A 22,009-nucleotide genomic window follows, 5' to 3' on the forward strand; every position below is an offset into this window, starting at 1 on the left:
AGCAACTAAAAAGAAGGTTTCTTATGGCCCTGAAATTGCGCTTTTATATTCGAAGTTGTCGAAGGGTTTGAAAGACAGCTGTGAAACCCTGTTAGTATTACGTCGCTGCAATACGGAGAGACATAAATGTTTTGCACTAAGATTACCAAACATAAATACGGTGTTGCAATCTTTTAGCCAGCGTGGGAAATACGGGTGGTATCTAAAGGTGTAGTTGTACGGCATGGGATGCACTCGTTGAGAAAGTACTTTGAAAATATATACCTGCTTACTATTCTTTTGGTTCAGTTACATTCAGAACACTAATGATCATATTCTGAGTAAACATACAATACTAGAACACCGCCCCCGCTGATCATCGGCTCAAAATTTTAAAAAAAATTAAATTCTGGGGTGTTACATGCAAAAACGACGATCTGATTATGAGGTACGCCGTAGTGGGGGACTCCGGAATAATTTGGACCACCTGGCGTTCTTTAACGTGCACCTAGGTCTAAGTACACGGGTGTTTTCGCATTTCGCCCCCATAGAAAAGCGCCCGCCGTGGCCGGGATTTGATCCCGCGATATCGTGCTTATCAGTCCAACACCATAGCCACTAGGCAATCACGGCGGTTCTGATCATCGGCTCAGAAGGCAGTGAAGGCACTTTTGTGCTTTCTGAGAACTTCTGGCTTGTGCGAGCGCGTTTGACTCCATAGTGGCGTCCATGCACGCCTGGCCCCTCCCCTCGACCACTCCTCTTCTCCCTTTTCCTAACTTACGGCAGCCAATCGGACTCTCAACTGGTTAGCATCCCTGACTTCTCTTTAATATGTCGCTATCTGTTGTGACCTCATGAGACTGCGGGTAACGCCTGGGCTTAAACATGTACAGTACAAGGGTTTATTGTGAGTAACAGTGACAAAAGGAAAGTCAGCCTGAACTGAAACTGGCTGCCTTACATATTGGCAGTAATCACGATAAAGGTTACGTCAAGGCCCGCCACGCACACACGCGCACTGATTGCACACAGGCACACTGACGCACGCGCACTAACACAACTCTCTCTCTCTCTCTCTCACTTGGTTCAGTTGCGTTGCGTCCTATGGTCTATCTACTCTTCTTTGGAGAAGTCACGTGTCTTACGTTCCCGACAATTTCATTTTATTGCGACACTCCCGGATGTGCCTGTCGCTAAGTCGATTCTCTAAACATATTCTCGCTCCGTAATCTGATCTAAAGATACTTCCTCGCGGCAGAACGTCCACTTAGGCTGCGATGTCTTGATGGGACCGCGTCTTGCGTCCTAGTTCGTTTATTTTGTCTTTTATTATAAAGCTGGCTCGGAGCGGTTCGCGGCGGAACAAAACGAGGAAATGTTGTTCCCGACGAGGCTGAAAAATTCAGAGCTCTAGCAGTGCACCTCCATAGACGGCAAAGCACCGTGAGCGGAAAGAAGAGACGCACGCCGTTAATGACTTGCGCTACGCGATCCACGAGAGACCCGCCCCTAATCCACGTCGACGCTTCGCGAATCCGAGGGAGAAGGTGGCGGCGGTACGGAACAGCACATTATCAGCCCTTATCAGCACCCGGAAGAAATACCGCCACCACCGGCTTTGCTGCACGTCCGGGCCAGTGTAACGTTATCTCTGATTTATGCCGGTCTGTCGAGAAGATATCCACGCTGACTCTGCAATGTGAGGGCGAAGAGTAAATACGAGAGGATTCCCTAAGAACGCGTTGTACCAGCGCGGGTAGCGAAGTGGATTAGCAAAGCCACGCACCAAACCGCCTCGCCCGTAAGAACAGAGAAAGGAATACCCAGGAAGACGCGGGGTCCTCGGGGCTTTTCTGAGCCATATAGTTACTAGAACAAAATGTACGCCAAACGTCTAGTTTGTTCGCTTTATTTGGTAAATTGGCAGAAGTGGTTTGAATTTCGTATGTTAGGTTTACAGTGCCATTGGAAACAAACAACGTTGATTGACGCAAATGTATGTATGTATGTATGTATGTATGTATGTATGTATGCATGTATGTATGTATGTATGTATGTATGTATGTATGTATGTATGTATGTATGTATGTATGTATGTATGTATGTATGTATGTATGTATGTATGTATGTATGTATGTATGTGCATGTGTGTGTGAGTGAGTACGAGTGTGTGTGAGTACGTGTGAGCGTGTGTGCGCGTGTGTGTGTGCTATCTTCCTTTCCTGGTCACTACTTATGAAAACGTTACGTGCTCAGAGCGAGAGAATACTAGACAAAACCAGAGAAAGAATTGCGTTGAAGTTTCTTCATGTTTCTTAGGAACATGACTCAAGCAGGTCGTTCAGAGCAAATATTCATTCCGTTCGGCGCCAGTGTTACCAATCGCGAACATTTCTGCGACTCAAAATGCGAGAAAATTGTGCTTAGAACATATCGATTACTCCTTAAAAGTACGTGAACAGTGCTGCCTGTTGTATAGTATCTGTAGCAAAGAGTGAAGCGGCAGGACGTTTAACCCCCATGTTTCTGAGAGTCGACGACACCTGTACCTGCTTAGACAACCGACGGCCTTCTTATATACGTTTTCGTTGAATGCTGGAAAACACCATAGAGTTTCTGACAAAAATATATAGGAGGAAATTGCCGCTGCAATCGTTTAGCCGTCAAGGGAACGATGGTTAGTAGATGGGCTTGTCTAACCTTCGCGCTTGTGGATTCAAACGTTCTTGTGATGTTATTTATTATATACTTTATATTTCTAAATTTCCAAGCACTCATAGTTTTCAACAAAACGCAATAAGGCAGTTAGTCTCTGCGGGCACGCGTGATGATTTCAAATGGTCGCATTTATAAGGCAATAGTTCGTTGACAAAAAAAAGAATTTAAGCGCCACAGGGCCGTTAGAAGCCAGAAGAGCGAAAATTAAGCGAATTCGTGCACTTCCCTCGTTACCGTGCTAGCTGAGCCACCGTTTATTCGTGTAGCTCCTCTAGACACTATCACCCTAGTTCCCTGTAGTAGTTTTGTATATGAACAACTCGTGTCGGGGATACGAGAAATACACCATCATATGATCGCGAAAGGACACGACGCCGTATTTCAGTGGCTGCCGGGCCATTGCGGTATCTCCGGCAACGATCTCGCTGGCGAAGCTGCCCGCATAGTCCAGGCAGGGCGAATGTACGGTCGTCGATATGCAGTATGAATCAGATGTTTACGGGCGCAGGTTTCCAGAAAAAGCGGAACTCTCACTCGCGTTGTGACAGCTGTCGGTAAAATAGCTCGACATGTTATGGTGGTCGAACATAGTACGATGAACGGCTGCAATTATGACCGTTATTTTTGTCTTTTAACTGTGCGGTTCAACGTTCCAAAGCTACACGGCGCGCTATGAGGACAGCTGCAGTGAGGAATGCACGGCTCCGCAACGTGCGTCAAATAAGTCGGTACACAAGCGGTGTTACATGGCGCCTACCCCCGTCCCCCCAGTCCCCCTCCCCCCTCCCGAAATCATGCGGCACCTGTGGGAATCCAACTCGCGACCTCCTATGCTCAGCAGCGCGACGCCCTTATCACAGAGACGCTGGAATGAACGCAACTCCGAATTCCAGGTTACCGATACATTCAACGAACGTTCTCGCCCGTGCACCGTTAGCCTTCTGACGCAAATATATGCTACACTTCCACGCTAAAGACTACCTCCACCCGGGCGCCGTTGCGGAGAGATGTGTAGCGGCCGTTTCTAATAGGGTATATATACAACACGATCCAAATCCGTTGCCGATGCCAGACGCAAGAAAAATAAATGAAAAGGTGCTGCAGCAGCAAATCGGCGCAATAACACGTGCCTAGAAGCAAGCGAGCAAAACGAAGACCTCCGACAAAGAAAACTGCCGATGCAGAGTCAAACGGTACGCAAACGAAGCTCGCTAAGTACCGCTCGGGTCTTGGTGCTCTCCAGCGCAGACGCCGGGTCGCATTAACGGCCCCCTTTGCGCGACCATTAAGACGTCGTTAGTACCTGCAGAAACACGCGTTCGTGACAGCGGCACAATCGACGGCGGAACACAGCAGCCGCTTGGAGAAATAAAGAAAGAAACAACAAATAAAAGTAAAGAACGATGTAATTCATAAGACAAGGTGGACTTAAAAAGACAAGAATCGAAATTAAGGCAGGTGAGTACAGCTGTCTGTATACGTACGCGAATTTGGGTACCTGCATGGCAGACAGGGGGGAGCAAATTAATGGTCACTGTCTTACGGGAAAAGCGCCAAGCTACGCTGCTCGGCGTGATTCCGCATCCGGCGGCAAGGTACTACGCGGCACAGGCATTACAGAGGCGGTTTCAACTCTTTCTCCCTCTCCGCCCAATAGGATAGGGAAACGATTGCGGTGGTCCGTGCGTCCATCTGCACGACTATGGGTGAGTGCGTGCTGGCGTGAGTTAGATTAACGAGACATTCCCGCCTCTTTCCTTAATACGATTTCCCCTGTGCGCGTTCTTATTTCTGCGTTTTATTATCTTATTTCTGCATTTCATTAACCTTGCCTTTCTTTCTGCTTCTTCTTCTTCTTCTTCTTCTTCTTCTTCTTCTTCTTCTTCTTTCTCCTTTTTGTGCAGAGAAATGATGGGAGACTATTCCACGAGTAAGCACTTTATTGTGCCCGCTTTCTTCATACGGCTGTGTTAGCATTCCCGGGCGTCTTGACGGTGTACCGTCACTAGGAACAATCTAGTCGCTGAGGAGGCGCGCAAGACATGACAGTTTCTATTTTCTATAATCTGCTCCATCTGCTCCACAGCTCCACCGAAAAGTTGGAGGCAAATATTTTGCGCGTAACGTGTTTCACATCGTTCATTCCGGCCCATCTGTGAAGCGAGCGGTTGGTGCTGCTTCACCATGAGTTTCAACGCAAAAATGAACGTACGCGGTTCATTTTCTGGCACTGCTGGCCCACTATCCTGCGGTTGTGTTCGCATAGCGCCTGCTGCTGGACTACCGTAGCGTGTATGATGGTTATTGAAACTATATCGTGCACAAATTTTCCGTTAGTGCTTTCACACACACACACACACACACACACACACACACACACACACACACACACACACACACACACACACACACACACACACACACACACACACACACACACACACACACACACACACACACACACACACACACACACACACACACACACACACACACACACACACACACACACACACACACGCGCGCGCGCGCGCGCGCACTACATTACTGCCATGAAATGATCAGAACTCATTTATTATTCGCGCTTGCACATGTGCATGCATTAATTTGGTTTCGTTATTTGTGTCCAGTTAGGCTTAGAAATGAAGACTGTATAGAACACGTAAAGCAGCCTGTCTTTGATGTGTTTTGTTATCGATAAACGATAACAGTCAACAAACAGTTCACCTATGTTATCAGGCCGAACACGGCCGGAGCAGTTCAGTGCAGCGTGAATTGTTACTTTTTGCTGATTTTCCTTTCTCGCGATCTTTATTTCATTAAACCACCTGAGCCATATTTCCAGAATTGTTTACGTTTCTAAACATATCTTTTAAGGAGTTGACTGGGCACGCTTTTCCAGTTCAATTGCGATTGACGGCCATGGGGCAAATTGTTCTTCTTTCTTTTTTTTTTTTTGTTCAGCATACTCGCACTCATCCGACGTCGTTAAGCCTGACGTGCGGACCATGACGCCGATCACAGGCTTTGCCTCCCCCCCTCCCCCCCCATTCTGTCACCATTCCATTCACGCGCACCAGCAGCCGCAAAAAAAAAAAAACACAAGAGAAACAAAATGGGAAGACAGAGGAGGGAGCGACGCCCAATCAGAAACGACAGTGACGAAGTCCGTTGCCGTTAGGCATACATACAAAAGCAGTGACGTCTGTAAGATGAGCGAAAACAGGGACATCGTCGGAGGAGGAGCCATCGGCCGTGGTTGACGCTGACCAGTGGCCGAACGTGCTCGTCGACAACGATGAGATGACAGAATGGAACGACGTTATTGTAGCTTTTTTTTTTTCGCGTATCATGAAATCCTGCACAGTTATGGTTAAGCGCCCGTCCCAAATGGATTTGCTCAGCACTCAGGACACAAAAGTAATAGAATAGGTTGATGCAGTCAAGCTTTACAATCTCGATGTAGTAAACACCCTGGACGCAAGCAGCGCTGTTTCATAACAGAAGCACAAGTGACATGACCAAAAAAGGCCACGCTCCGTAGTTGACAATGTTCAGTGCCAGAACGTGCTCGTCGATGACGGTGAGGCGACAGATTACAGCGTGGAATGCTGGCGTTGTATTTCTCTGAAAAATGCTGCACAAACAGAGGCTGAGCTTTCACACCGAAATAACTCCCTACACTATAAAATAATTTACACCATAAAGCGAAAATACCGTTTGTGAATTGATCCATAACTCGCACTCTTAGGCCCAAAGAGAGTGCAAGGGTGTGAGTTATAGACCGGTTTGGCACCCTTATTGAATTTTAAGGGTGTGAATATTTTACCAGTGTATGCAATCACACCAAAAATGCAATGGAAAGTGTTTACGTATATATAGCATAGCCTGACAAGCCCGTAATAGTAAACACCTAAACTTAAGGCACGTAGGGTTCAGAGTTAACACGGGACTGATATTTGAGACCTCCGACAGCTAAGGCCCTGGTGAGCACGCCTTGCATGCCGTTAGTAGAGAAACAGTGTGTTTGAGTGAAACTTGAAGCAGCACGAACAAGACGAAGAAAATAATCTAAAACACACGCAAGAGGACGAGCGCTGTACATATACTGTCAACTAGAAAATTTATTGAAAGATCACTCAGCTTTTATAACATGTAAAAAAAAAACACCAACAATAACCAATAGGTTCAAACGCATACGTACTGCCTGCAAGTAGATGTGCTTATGTAAAAAAATATATCTGACGTTTTGTTAGGGTGAGCGACACTGTGCTAATGCATTTATTTCTTGCTTTGGTAATGTAGTAAGCTTCTACAATTTCTCTTTCTTTTTTGCTCTTTACGTGCTTCAGATACCTGGTGTAATGGAACACTGGGGTGCATGAGCACTTGTTGCAATGGGCAGCTAAATGGCTACCGTACATGCTTTTTCCATTGTTTTTATGCTGCCTAGCTCCGTCAATAAAACACTGCCCAGTTTGCCCGATGTACACTTTTCCGCAATCTAAAGGTGTCTCATAAACAACGTCAGAGATACACTTCGTGAATTCATTCTCGTGATTCGTGGCGCATTCCTGGCGTTTCCAGCTTTTTCACAGCATTGCATAATTTCGAAAGTTTACAGGGAGCGGGGAACACTTAGTTGATTCGGTACCTATTGGCCACTCTCTTTAGATTATGGGATACCTCGCGAACATATGGTATTACATGAAAAGGTCTCTTTTCATTTTCCTGCTTTTCGATTTCTCTTCCTGAGCACCTTGTTTTTTTTTTGTTTTTGCAGGAGTGTTTCACACACGGCTATGATGACGGAATAATGGTGCCCGGCTGTTTTTAGGCGTTCTGTCTGCTGTAGAAGGCTCTACTCAAGTTTTACTTAAGATGAACCAACTCGTCGAAATCCCACAGTCCAAAGCCCAAATAAAGTTGTTGCTGCTACAGCGTGTTAGTACACGCAAGCGCAATGGTTAAGTTGTTAATGTTTCCACTTGCGCATTTATTTTTCTTTACCACGTCTTTCGTTTACCAGGGGGAATCTTAGTTAAGGCGTACTTTATTATGGCGACCACGCAAGTAACAAACCTCACGACATAGGGAAAATTTCACTTTGAGGAAGATTTGTAGTTTATTGCAGCCTATAGATATATATGATCCTGCCGTACATTGTATTTCCTTTGTTTTTTCTCGACAAAAGAAGGGCATCTACAAACTGCCTGCGTCTAGCTGTCCTGGGCGACCGATTGGGGTGACGTGCCTCCAAGTTCACAGTGTGGCACGGTTCGTCGCAGCATCGTCATCAGCATACCGTTTCCGTATTCACGGTTTATAACGAACTGAGACATGCCGTTGCATCGCCTGCCTTGCGTTTTATTTGCGTATTCCAAAGGCGCGACATGACGCTGATGACGCTGACAGGGGCACCGCTTTCCAGGCCATTCGCAGAAGAACCACCAATGATGTGGCAGTGAAAAATTGTGAGGTCTGTTGGATTCTACTGCGCTTTTTTTTTTTTTTTGAACCGAGCTCATTGCGCAGTTCCAAGCACATGTTGGCGCCAGGTCGGAAGTGCAGCCGCAGGGTGACACTAGGGCATTCCGGAAGCGAATGTGCCAATCCAGTGCAGGCAGTGTGCACCTTTCGTTGCTGGTGTCCAGCGTTTGCCGAGGCTGTGCCAGGAATGCACGCTTTTTTGTACTGTTCGCGGCTGCCATGCCGTAAAGAAAATTGACATTCGCTCTTTTCCAGCACTCCGACAGCAAAAAAAGGAGGAGTGTAACGGTGTGTAGTTGCACGGCTGGTGAGACTTAAAGTAAAAAAAAAAATCGTATATCTATACTTTTAAATTTCACTTCAAGCGCCTTTCCCGCCTTTCTCGGAACACGCTCCAGGGACAGGTGGACATGGGTGCCCGTCGCTATCGATTAACGGTGCAATTTAAAGGACATTTCTTTTTCTTGTAGCGTCGTATGTTGACATGGCCCCGGAGAAATCGTCTGCCGCTATGTTGCCTTACGACATCCGCACTGACAATCACAAGGGTGCACAAAGTTCAGGAACTGGGCCCGCACTTTTCCTGCACTTTTTGAAACGAACAGAGCCGTGCAGAGGCGCCACGCATGCACAGCTGAAGCGAACGGTAAAGTGCAGCGCCGCCTGAACTAGTTCGCGAAGTGCAGGTGAATCGAACGCAGCTGTGGCTCAAAAAAAAAGCTTAGTGGTACGTATAGCCGAACCTATAGCGATCAGGGCCGCTATGTCGTAGCGGTGCCTTATGCCTTATCCTATGCTATTTTTATCACCCACCGCACACGGCCAGCTGATCAATCCCGTTGATAATGTGGGCAGACCTTCGCTCTGACCACTGACCAAGCACGAAAAGCCTGAAAAAGCATAGAATCGGAAAAGGCATCGCTACAAAATACCGGCCAGAATATATTCCACGCGGCATTATTTCAATCCGTCGTTGCCCGCCACAGTGTGAATGAAAAGACATTTTTGCCCGTTGTTTTCGTCCAAATGCATGAATGCAGGTAACGTTCGAGTCATTCTTTCACAGCATGAAAATGTTATGGATTATGTTGACGCTGAAATTACCGGAGCAGCGGCAGAGGCTGGTGATGGGTAAAAAAATGGCTGTGGCTTAGGTAAGGTTAAGCCCAGGATGCGAAGCATACTAGCCTTTGTTTTAGTTGTTGAACCACTGTTTAGCTTGGTGAACTGCTGTTGCTTGGCTATACTGGTTCGGCTAGACGAAGAAACAACTCATGCGTTACTCTGCTTCGCCTTGGACGCCCCGCATTGGACGCGGTGAGCGTCGAGCAACGCAGCGTTCGGCGCGACAACGAAATGTGCGCCTGAGCAAGCGACGCACGCCTGAGCCTTAGAAACAGCTCGTTTCTAAGGCAACACCGCATTCACCAGAGGCACTTTTGTACCGCTTTGAAGCATCGTACTCGTGGCTCAGTGGTAGCGTCTCCGTCTCACACTCCGGAGACCCTGGTTCGATTCCCACCCAGCCCATCTTGCAAGAGTTGAGCCAAAGCCACTTCTCCTCTGTCGTGACGTCACGGTGTCACGTGGTGTATTCAAGGCGACACCGCCGCGCCTGAGGAGCTGGGTTGAGCTCTCGTAATATGCTTCGCATAAAACACATTCTGCTATTGGGGACGGAAGTGCCGAGGCAGCGCGAGCGTCAATCAAACTGCATCGCTGCACTATCTGGCTGGATCAGCCGCGCCATCATCTGCGTTAGAGAGCGCCGCAAAGCGCATGCGTAGTATGCAAACTTACCGGCGGTCGTCTCTGACGCAGATTGTAGCGCGACTGATCCCGCCAGATAGTGCAACGATGCAGTTTGATCGACACTCGCGCTGCCTGGATAAATGTTTTCCCCCATAGTACATGGTCACCCACTCTGTTAGCGAAAATACCGCACCGAATTTTAGAATTAAACCAAATACAATTTTACAATTCTAGTTCAAGGCGCGGGCATGGGGATGTCTTATGTGACGCTCAAACAGTACACATTTTTTCTTGAGACTTCCGTTAAATACGTCAGTTGCTGTCTTATGGAGTGAGCGACCCTGACAGGTGAGACCAACGCTTGTTGGTAAAAGAAAATAAATATCAAAATTCTTTATTTAATTTGAGTGTTCAAATGGGTTCTATGCATTGAAATGATTCTGATTATCGCGGGATATCTCTGAAAAATCCGCCGTGCTATATTTTGGGCGCTTGTTTCTTTTTCTTTTTTTTTAGCTAGTTGGTGTTTCACCAGGGGTTAGCTATATCCTAGACATTATTTAATTGGGCCATATTGTCGAATTCCGTCGCGTTCGCGTCTCGAGCCATACGAGCATAAGACGCAATCGTCCCGCGAGGCCAACCGGAGCCGATGAGATGGCGAGATTTCACGAATGTCCACAACAGAGCTGCCCTTGGTACGTAAGGCCTGCAGCCGAATTCCGCCTGTCCATGTAGCACTCCCGAAGTTTGTCGCACTAACATTCCGTTGCAGGCTTCCCCGTTGCGCAATGTCATTCGCGCGTCACAGAGAGAGAGAGAGGGAGGTGGAATACAGCGTCGACGCGAACCGAATACGGCGGAACGGCAGTTGCCCGAACGAGGAATGGGAGAGAGAAGTGGAGGAGGGAGAGAGAACGCGTACTACGAGGGACTAGCGCCGATCGGCGCGATGATAGCCGCACGCGAGAATGATGAATCGGACGGCGACGTCCGCGCGGCGAGCGAACAAGGCGCGTGGGTGAGCGCGGGGGGGGGGGGGGGGGGGGGGGTGATGCTCGTCGACGCGCATCGGTGTCTGACAAGTTGCGAGGAATATAAAGGGAGAGGGGGAAGGGGGGTGCGATTCCGGGGGAACGCGGAGCAAAGCCGGGGCGGCGAGCGTGCGCGCCGATTCGAAAGAAAACGGTCGCGAAGTCAAGGAAACGAAGGAAAAACACGGCTCGTATCGAAGCGCGTATGACATATACGATGAGGGATGCGCGCTGTTAGGCAAGCGATGGCTTTAATTTGTCGAGGCGCGGTGTCTCCATTTGGAAGAGCGGCTTTCGTTTTGTCCGTGTTCGGAAGGAGAGACGTCCGAAATGGACGGGGTGGGGGGGGGGGGGGGGGTACTTGATCTCGGGACGGACCGAACAGTTGACAGCGAGAGAGGAGCGGAGAATTTCGGAAGTTCGACGTCCGTGGGAGGTTGTTTCTTCGCAGCTCTCGCGTTAATGCTGCGTTTGAAAATTGATGTTTGTCAAGGCATTTTTTTTTAGAACGATTTCGCGACTACTTCTTGAAGTCCCAGTTGAAAGAAGTCTTTGTTACCGAAGTTCTAAGTTCTATATGCACAGACGAACGTTTCAGACGTGCAATTCCGCATGCTCTGTCTTGATTCCGAATTTTACCGTTAATTCTTTTTTAGAAAAGCGCTTACATGTCTCTGTGTTGTATAAACGTGTGATACGGTGTTTTATACTGAACAGCAGGAGTAGGTTAACTTTGACTTGCCTTCAAAATGTACGTGTTTTCTGAGTATGACCCACGCTCAGCATTTAGTAGCTGATTCTTGCTTCCACGGTGTCACAAGTACCACTACGCTGGCGACACCACACACATTGTCGGCTTTACACGGTACTCATACATTGGGCGCCTTAATATATGGGTTATACTTTTCCGTCAAGAGCCTTTCTTTAGCTGTATATATTGGGCCGTAATAAATGTTTTCGACACTCTACTTTCAAAGATGCTTAAGGAACGCCATACTGCATTCTTGTATGCCGTCGCCGAATAATCTGAATGAACGGTTAAATGGCTGAGTAGCACACAGGTACAGATAATCGGGGGTAAAAGTAATAGAAACTTTACTGAACTGTGACCGTAGTTGTAGGGTTAGAGATGATTTCAGCACTCATGTTTGACCGAGGATCAGGTAAGACGTTTCAGCACGTTGTGCGTGTTCTGCTTCTATAACGACCGATTACACAGTGGTGCAGATATTTGGTGTCAAAGGGGTTCCCGCCTCATCAGACCTTTGGAAATGACAGCTTTCGCCAACACCATTAAATAATAAAAAGAGGAGACAGGGCAACACTTACTTTGTTTGCATAACCGAACGTTGACTACTGAAACAATAAAAAGCTCGTCAAAGACGGCTCGGCAAGGGTGGATTCATTGTCTATGCACAAGACGCTTTGTTTGCTGAATACAGAGTCTCGGCCGCGGCTTGAAGTTGGGACATCCGGGTATGAAGTTATGTTGCTCAATTCAAAGGGGATTATATTAAATATACGTTTGACGGTTCACAGCTGTACACAACAGAAGCAACAGGTAATCGATATGGTGACAGGTAACGAGCAGTCGCGATGCAAACTGGCCTTCATATTTCTCAATCAAGCTTGCAGGAGAACTTGTCACCATGCTAAGCATGACAAAAAGGCGAGCAAAATATATCCTTTCGTACACACCCAGCGAAACAAGAGCGAACGTCCAAGACTACTACTACTACTACTACTACTACTACTAATAATAATAATAATAATAATAATAATAATAATAATAATTTCAGAAAAATTGGAGGACGCTTAAGCTTCGCCTTTAACAGTGGAACGCAATAGCGTTCAAAGACCCCTTGCTGCTTTTCGTGCTTCCCGGCAACTGCAGCTTATGTAACCGTAACGTTCACCGGGATACGCTGGCTGCGAACCATATGCACGAAGGCGAGCCATGGCGAGATTTCTGGCATAAACGCGGCCATTTTCGTGGGTCGATCTGCCATTATTGTTTCTCCCTTGTAATATTTCAGTGTGAGAAGACCTAACATAAAGAACATGCGCTGTCGGTGTTTTTTTTTTCATTACATTTGTTTTTGGCCTGCCGTTCTGAACATTTCGAGGAATAGCTTTGTAAAGACTCAAAGACAAGGCATGAGCAACCTTGGTGGTAGATAAGTGGTTGGGTATCCGTGGTTCGGAATTTGGTAAGAAGTTGTTTTTGCCGAGGCGACGTCCGGCGCTGGACGCCGACGCGGGACGCCGAATATTCTGCAACACGGGCTCCTTATCGCGTTAAAACGTTGTTAGTCAAGGACGCCGTCAGAAGCTTGCAAGAACGACAGCAGAGTCACGTATAAAACTAGTTTAGTGCAAGCTTATAGGCTATATATATACATATATAGTTTTGGATTTTATACGTCGAGCTAGTTATTGCGACATAATTTATTGGAAACCGTCATACCTGCGCCCAACTCGAAATTTTCTCTCTTGACTGTTCAGCGCTGCAAACTAAACTTTGTAAAATCCGGTTCGACAGCTGTTTTCCTGCCATAAATATCCTTTCTGAATGCACGTGCCTACGATCTCATTATACGAAACAGCTTCAAAACACATGGTTTCGAAAGTTCTCTTCGCAGTCTGGAAAGGATAGTGCACCGCCATGGTGGCAACTTTGGAAAAAGAACTTTAGCGCTGTCTTGTTGTCGCTGTCGATAAGGGACCAAGAGAAGAACGTAGTGTTTAAAGGTGTTTGCATCTTTGTAGCACAAACAAATTGTGAAAGGATGCTGAGAACAATGAATGTGGACAGCACAACAAACTTTTTTTCCGCAAAACGTATAGTTTCAGAAAAAAAAAAGAAGAAACGCGTTCGCCAATACTTTGTTAATTCCCTAAAAAGCAGTGGCGGTCGGCGCAGCCCAAAAACACCATCCCGGCGATGTCGCGGGCTCGGCAAGCCACGGCCAAGCGAGCGCTCCTTCCAACACGCACCTGACGCGAATAGCATCGTGGCCGTGCTTTTGTGAAAGCCGCTGCAGACCACGCGGCGCCGATGGCACGCCTACGACAGCTGTCTCGAGCCGCGGTGTGCGTCGATAAAAACAAGCATAATGCACGCTCAGCGGGCCAAAGGCAAGCCGTACGTAGTAGGCCCGTCAGCTGCGGCACGCGGAAGAGGCGGCCTTCTACTACGCAGAAGCAGACGACGCAGGCGGCACGCGTCGCTCCACCGTAGCAGACGACGCAGCGCATTTTGTGATGCGCGCCGGTGTTCGCGAAACTCTAAACACACTCAAAAGAGAGCGCACAAGAAGCGTGCTCGACTCGAGCACGGTATCCTCCCGCCACGTGTGACACAACCTGCGAGTTCCCAAGTATGCAGAAGAAGGACGGAAATGAAAGAATGACAAACTCACGCAGGTGCGACGAGGAGGCGACGCTGGGCACGAGCAGGCACAGAACGACGACTAAGCACCGAATCCAAGAATGCTCGGCAACGGTCTCCATAGGAAGCGGCGAAGACGACGACGATGACACAGTGCATCCCACGCGAGCACGACGCCGTTGCCGCACTTGGGCAGCCGAAGAGGTTGCCATCGCGGCGCGCACTTTTCACAACGCGCACGTCGCCGACGAAGCGCACCACATCAACTCGCGTATCTATCCGGCAAAGCGCGCACGGGCGCGCGCGCGAACATCCGCTGGCTTTGCGGAGGAGCCGGTGCCTCTCTCGCGAGAGAAGAAAAAATCAGGCACCCCGCCTCCACAACAGAAGAAACTCTCTCTCTCTCTCGGAAAGAAGGGAGAGAGACGACAGGACTTTTGAAAAGCTGCGCACGACGCACTTATTCGCACAGGGGCCGACCCGACCCGCACACGGGCCACGCTGCCACTACTGACAGCGCAGTTTCGGCGCGAGAGGAAGCGAGCGCGGCCGCGCGAGGCGCTGCAGCTTGTCCCGTCACATCGTTCGTGGTGCGCGCCTCACCGTCCCCCGCGCATGCGCGTTGAAGCCGCGCCGGTAGCGGACGGGCGCCTCGTAGCGGCCCCCATCTCATCCCGTTCCCTTGGCGGGCCGCTTGCTGGCAATGCGTCGGGCACGCAAGCCCAGCCCGGAGGAAGCTGCTTTTCTGCGAACTTTCTTTACAAACCCCGGGGCGGCCGCACGAGCCGTAGTAGGGACAACGAAAGCGGCTCCCTGAGTCACGCGAAGCACAACTCGGAGGAGCCGGAGAGGCGGGCGCTGAGCTATAAATACGGCAGCGAACGCTTAGGAGGAGGAATTGAGAGACGAGAAGGGGGAAGGGGGGGGGGGGGGAGGAGAGGCCGGGGGTGACTGTCGTACGAACGACGAACCATTGAGGGTTCATTGATGATCCGGAAAATCATTCCTCCTGCGAGCCAGAAATCGGAGACCAGGAGATAATGGAAGGACGGGAAATAGAGAAGAAATGCCCCCCAAGAAAATAGTAAAAAAAAAATAATAATCGGAAACTGTGTATGAAGAAAACGTTGCTTTTTTTGTTCGTGGTCGGCTTCTGCTGCACTTGTCTTACCTACACGCTCTAGGTTTCTATTTTGAGGATCTTCGTCGAAGGAAAGTAAATCTGCAGTAGCTATGTTGCCTCTTTCGTCTTTTTCATCTTCACGTTTGTTTGTCTGCGTTTGTGCTCGGTGCATTCTTGCGAAACGGAAGCAGGTAACCGTATGAAGTGTATGGCAATGCAGCTTATCACGACGTAACTAAAGAAGACAGCCTGAATCACAATAATAATTTCTTTACTGTACACGATTGCAAACTATACTTAAGGGGGGGGGGGGTGAGTGTAGTACGGTGGAGGTGGTGGGCTGGGTGCATATACACCTCCGATACGGCATTCCGGTCATAGAGGATATGAAATGCATCCTTTTACTTCGAGTCGTTTCTAGAATCTGGTGGTAATGGAAAACGCGCTGCGTTTAACTTGACCCTCTCGGATTGGCTGTTTCTCAAGTACTCTTCTTTACTACCCCTCATTATTGATTCTCTCTCACATAGGCTTCTTCCGATAGCCTCCACGAAGTATTCTACGTATGAGCAACTTTACTAGCAGTTAAAATGCTTCGTGCTAGCTGTTTTCGCACTTAAACGATCGATTGGGAGAGGGATGGCCCAAGCAAGAAGCTATATTTACATTTGTCAATCGAGAACCTACTGCGTAGAAATTTGCCGTCAGTTATGTTAGGCTTATAAGCAGTGTAAACTAGGTCATTATTGTACCACAGAGGTATGAGGCTCAGTGTTGCTTAAAATTACGATCCTGTCGCATAATGTCATGCCATATAAATAGCGAACTCCTTTGCCAGATGAATAAACGCAAGTAGAGATGGGGGAATATCAACTTTTTCGAATAGAAATAGAATACCAATAGAGGACGATATTCTGTATGGAATATCGAATATCGCGTAGCCAAACGCAGACGCGCAAGCTTAAAGGAAGAGCACATGTTTCTGTATAGTTAGGCGCCACGCTTGTACTGGCTAGCGAAAAAAAAAAAGAAGACAGCTCACTATAACGGACAATAAGAATAAGTTTTAAACATAAAATTACTCATTCTCATTTGAAAAACTGCACAAATAGCCTCTTAACATATTTATAGAGCAGGATTGCAAGCAAGCCTTCCAAGAACATTTAGCTGCTGAATAAATGGTTTGCGCTACACAAATGGTTACCAAAAAAAAAAAATGAGCTAAAGTTGCGAACACCCTAACCACCCCCCACCCGAAAAAACAAAAAAAGAAGAAAACAAAAATTGCCCGTTTTGTCACTGCGCTGCCTCGAAAACATGTATAATTGTTTCAACTGTGATAATTTCCGATACTTTGTTTAGCAGACATATAATATCTGTTTACTTTAGATCTCCGAAAATACCGAGTATGTCATTTTAGAATACGAAAACGAATAGTTATTGCGCAAGATATTCGATTCCTATTCGAAACTTCGAACATTCTCTCAACCCTACAAGGATAATGTGAATGTAGGAGGATTAACAAGGCTGAACCAACGTTGAACCCGGTTGGCTAACGTGCCTCAGGAAAGGGTAGAAAGATGGCAGCAGAGATAAAAAGAAAAAAAAAAAACAAGAAGAAAAGTTAATGACACGAACAAACAGCGTTAAGGGCTTGTAACTCAGTATCAAGCATTCGCATAGACTGCTTGACTTTAAGGAACACATCCAGAACGCTTTGCCACATCGCATGCACAAACTCAAGGTGGGATTATGTACAAAGGGATAGAAAGTTGGGCGAGTTGGTACGGTAACATGATCTTGGATTGTAGCGCGAAGTGAACATGGACACAGCTCCTTTCCGTGCCCGTGTTCACTTCGCGCTACAATCCAAGAAGGGATTATATTCCCCTCGGTAAAACTCCCGTCGTCTAATTTCCTCTAAAGCAATGCGACTGGCAAGCCTAGCAGGGCGTCCATGCTAGGTGCTTCGAAATTTCTGCTGATTGCTGACGTATGCAGAGCTCGGAAATGAGCTCTCTATTCGCGCGAGCTCCAACACAACGGAAACTGCGCGCCACAAGGTGAACGATCGCTCATTGTCAAGACAGCACTATAGTGCAGCCGCTCGTAAACTCACCCACCATACACCTACAAAGTTAAAAAAAAAAGCACGTCATTTTCGTAAAGTTATGTGCCTATTCACCTCCCCGGGATGCCTGCCCTGACAACAGCTGCTGCAAATGCGCACCCATACACGCTTCGCTGCGTATGTAAGCAGGTGGGAATAGCTGTGACTGCTTTTTAGCCGCTCAATTTCCACTGCGGCATCGTGTCGCGTTCGCCGGTGCGCGAGATGCGATTGACGGAAAACCACCGGCGTTTGTCAGCGTACGATGAAAGGATTAGCGTTAGATGTGTTTAGCTTGACATGTAGTACTGTCCATTCGGTTCACACCAGGGAAGGGGTGGCACTCTGTAAGTGTGCACCTAGTCGACATCACCAGTTCATCTACTGCTGAACTTCTGATTGGCTGGGCTGGGGTAGGCGTCAGAAGGAGGCAGGCGCCCCCAGCCAATCAGCAGCAGACGAAATGCAGCAGCAGACGAAATAGACACGTCCACCAGGTGGCCCCCGACACAATTACCCCTCCTCCTCCCCCCCCCCCCTCAGGGGTGCTTGGACGTTCAAAAACGTGAACCCTAATAACTATATTAAGCAGAGTCACAAGAACAAGAGCATCTGGAAGCCAAAAGAGCACGAAGATGAAAGAAGGCCATGTGCCAATTATCATTCCCTCGGCAGCTGAACAATCGCAGTGCCCTCCAGTAATTATAAAATAAAGCTATTCTTTTTCTTTCTTGTCATCCAACACTCACAAAAAACCCAGCGAAATAAGCGCAAGAACGAATACTATTTGTATTGAATTGTTAGATTGACCCAGAGCTAAGAATTTTCAGAGATTATGCGTATGCTCCTTCGAATGTGTTTTGCGCGTGAAGCAGCCTTGACCATATTGAAGTAATAATGGGTTAGGCACGTGGTTAAGTATCTCAGTCATTGCTGTGCAGCTTAAGCAAATCTGCAACGTTCATTTTATTTATTCATGTTGGTTTCAGCTGGTTTTTGTTTACAGAAAACTCCGCATTGGCTCTCTTTGTTCCTTTATAAATGAATAATCAATCTACGTTCAATGCGCGCCAAAAATTTGGAGGTGGCGACAAAGGAAATAAGTTTTTCACTGTCAGACCTTTGGCTGTAAGCTTAAACGTGGCACGTCCATAAGTTTGGTGCACGTTTATTTACACATATGCGAACACCCCAGTGTGCTGTGCGCCCTATCCTTTGTCCCATTCCTTGGGTATTTGCTGTGGAGCAAAATCGTACAGGTTATATAAGTAAACCAGAAAAAAAATGTTCACTGCAGTGGCAGTCAGCAAAGCTAATTGGCTGGCAAAATTTCGTTGTCTGCATTATTATTGCTCTTATAGTGTGAATATATTTTGGCCGCAAATGGCACATGCGATTATTGTGCAATTATATTACAGCCTCTTTCTTGGACTTAGTTTTGAGCTTACCTTCTGGTACACCTGTGCCCGAACACCGTTGTAACGATGGCAAATGGTCTGAATATTTTCCTATATAGTCCTTGCACCACAGTTTATTCACGCATAAATGAAAAAAAAAGTCACCGCCAAGAGAGCACCTCTACTTCCGAAGAAGAAACAATACTCGGTGCATTACCGATTTCTCGAGCCAAGTGTGCGAGCAAATGAGTGTAAGTCTGCGAGCTGTAGGCTGAAAAAGAAGCCAACTTCCAGACAGAAATTTATGCGCGAAATGTAATGAGCACGTTGCTAGAAAGAGGATCAGTGCCACAGCACCCCGGAGGCTTCTGGAAAGTTCAATTAAAGATAAAGAACAGAATTTTAATGAAGACCTAGAAGCAGGAAAATAGCAGCACTTAAAGCATCTTGGGAGGTAAGTGTATAGATAGAGGAACAGGTAGACTCAAAAGTAAGTTGCACACAGCCTTAATAGAAAATCAGACGAATCGCTTTTTCTTAACTTTTTTTCTAACAGACGGAAAGAAGACCATAAGAAAACAGGGTGTCTGTGTACGCAAGGAAATGAGTGCTGCAGTTATCGCGCTAGCTACGGTTTAATTGGGCCGAGAGTTGGACAAGGATTGTCTATTCGAGTTCCAGGTTATAACGGCAAGCGTACAATTTGGATAATGACAACTTAACATCCTACGCACGCCTAGAAACAGCATTTATTTCTTCCTTGTTTATATTTTCAGACACGGGGTTTTATCACTGCAAACTACACTGCTGCTGGCGTGAGTGGTATTTGCACATTTAACTCGTTTTGAAGTTTTTTCATGCTCCATGGTGGAACGCGAAAATGGTAAGCCAATAGCAGAAAAGAGACAGTAATGATAAAGTAGGCCGTCAGAAGCAGACAAGCTTTACTTTAGTCAGGTTTTCTTACTTCGCTCAAATTATGTTCGTCGTTTATTCTTTGTTAGTTAATTGTGTGTCCACCAAGACGTACATCCTTGATATGTTGACGTACGAGAAACCTGTAAAATGGCGCTAAATACGCGATGAGAAATTTTGTTGCTATGGTGTTTAATTTTTACGAGTTAACTATAACTACACAGTGCAAAGCCTATACCGTGAGACTTACAATTACGAAAGGTGTTAGCGTTTGAGAACAGTCCGAAAGCGAGTTAAAAGTGCGACGAGCAAATGCTCCTGTAAAGAAAGCTTTGCCAGCACACGCTTGCTTTCTGGAGTGTTGCTAGTTCTTGCGCTGCCGTATAGAATAAGTTAAAACTATAATTTAGTTTTGTTCACCATTGTGCCGAAACTTCTTAGCGCTAAGCGCAGTACAGAATACTGATGTGCAACTCTATATGACCATGGGTGCAGAAGAAAAATTTAGGCTTCCTAACTACCCCATACAATGGGGCACCTTTGCATGCACTTTTTTTTTGCACTTTGTGTGATTCACCGTATAGATTCTGATCTAACATGTGAATCATTCGAAAAGTTGCAATTTATTAAACATTTCCGACTTCGTCCAGGTAAACAATTCAACTATGATAGCTCAAACGAGAGAAAAAGGCCTCAAGAAAAAGAATCGCCACTTTTAATGTTTACACACTTCATTGCCTAATCATTCCCCGTCTTTTTTTTTATTATTATTTTGGTGCCCTATATACCCCGAATCTTGGGAGCAGGTATGCGCATGAATGAACAATGAAGGTGTGTGCACAGTAACTAAAGCCCGGCTGAAGTATTTCGAAATGGGAACTGGGTCAAGTCGTTTTAATGGTTGCGACGGTTTGGGAAACATTAGCCGTCTCCAATTGCAAATTAACGATGGAATTTAGCTAAACTGCTAGTCTCTCTCCTTAAAGAGGCCCAGATAGTGTAGTGGTTTAACCGAGGGCCGACGAGACCTTGAAAAAACGCGGGCAGGTTAATCTATTGGAGGTATTCAAACAGGGCTTTCAATAATTCGTTGTCCTCGGGCCAGTAAACGAAGCGGTGCTTGTCAGGTTAGTCAGCTCGTACAGCGATACTGTTACAACAAAATTATTCGCAATGAATCACATTGCCCATTAAACACTGGAAAGTTTGTGAATTATCAATGTGAATCACACTGGTAATTTCAATATCAGCATTAGCTGGAAAGTTTCTGACCTAATCCATAAAGAAGCTCACTGGACTCCGTATAGACAAAATACGCGTAAAGGTAAATGTCGAATGAACAGAACAACAGTATCAGCTTTGGTTGGCCACCCGTACAATGGTATAGTATACTCGGGTTAAATGTAACTTTGACCGAAACTGCCACCTTAACTGGACCGGCGTACTTAACAGGAAAAGTGTGAAAACATGTCGAATGGGGATGCTATATCCAAATCATCAGGCAATTGTGGAAAGTCAACGCAAATTGAAGATGTCGTAGTTCCAACCATGTTCCGATCATGAGGACTTCGCTTGGCAAGTAAAAATCCCCGAGGAAGGAGAGAGAAACAGGGAGAGCACACTTAACCTTGTAGTCCCGCTGCCAACGCTGCTTTGTTGACACCCCCGTGATTCACACCACCATGAATAAGAGGCCTATACCCTTGTTATACTTTCTAATGAGGAAACAATGCTGTGCCGCTTACGCTTGGGCGTAGCATTCACGAATGCATATACGTTTCTGATTGGAATGGCTGATAGCGCCGAGTGCAATGCCTGCGGTGTCGAAGAAACTATATATAGAACATCTACTGTGCTACTGCCCATCATTTGAAAATGAAAGACAGGATCTCTGCACAGCTCTCAACCAGTTAGATAGCAAACCGTTCACTTTGAACAAGATCTTGGGACCATGACCTCGTGTATCGCAGCTACAAAAGGCCACAAAAGCGCTGCTGCGATATTTGAAAGATATAGGATTGAGTCAGCGTCTGTAATCCGGACTGAGTGACTGAACGATATCCCCGGTGGACTTTATCTTCTTTCTTTAATCTTTCC

At 46.8% G+C, this 22,009-nt stretch overlaps 1 protein-coding gene across 2 annotated transcripts in view; it reads right to left on the reverse strand.

Annotated features, from left to right (window-relative positions):
• Window positions 1-22,009, reverse strand: part of LOC135920245 (protein eva-1 homolog C-like) — a 671,604-nt gene that overhangs the window by 295,126 nt on the left and 354,469 nt on the right. Inside the window, exon 1 of one of the 2 annotated variants that reach the window (XM_065454418.2) lies at window positions 14,399-14,881. The exons of the other annotated variant lie outside the window; for it this stretch is intronic. Coding sequence (XP_065310490.2) covers window positions 14,399-14,579 — 181 coding nt within the window. The 5' untranslated portion in view covers window positions 14,580-14,881. Of the gene's footprint in view, window positions 1-14,398; window positions 14,882-22,009 lie in introns of those variants that run through there. 2 annotated transcript variants of the gene reach the window in all.

The sequence above is a fragment of the Dermacentor albipictus genome, chromosome 5 (genome assembly GCF_038994185.2).
Source record: "Dermacentor albipictus isolate Rhodes 1998 colony chromosome 5, USDA_Dalb.pri_finalv2, whole genome shotgun sequence".
NCBI lineage: Eukaryota > Metazoa > Arthropoda > Arachnida > Ixodida > Ixodidae > Dermacentor > Dermacentor albipictus.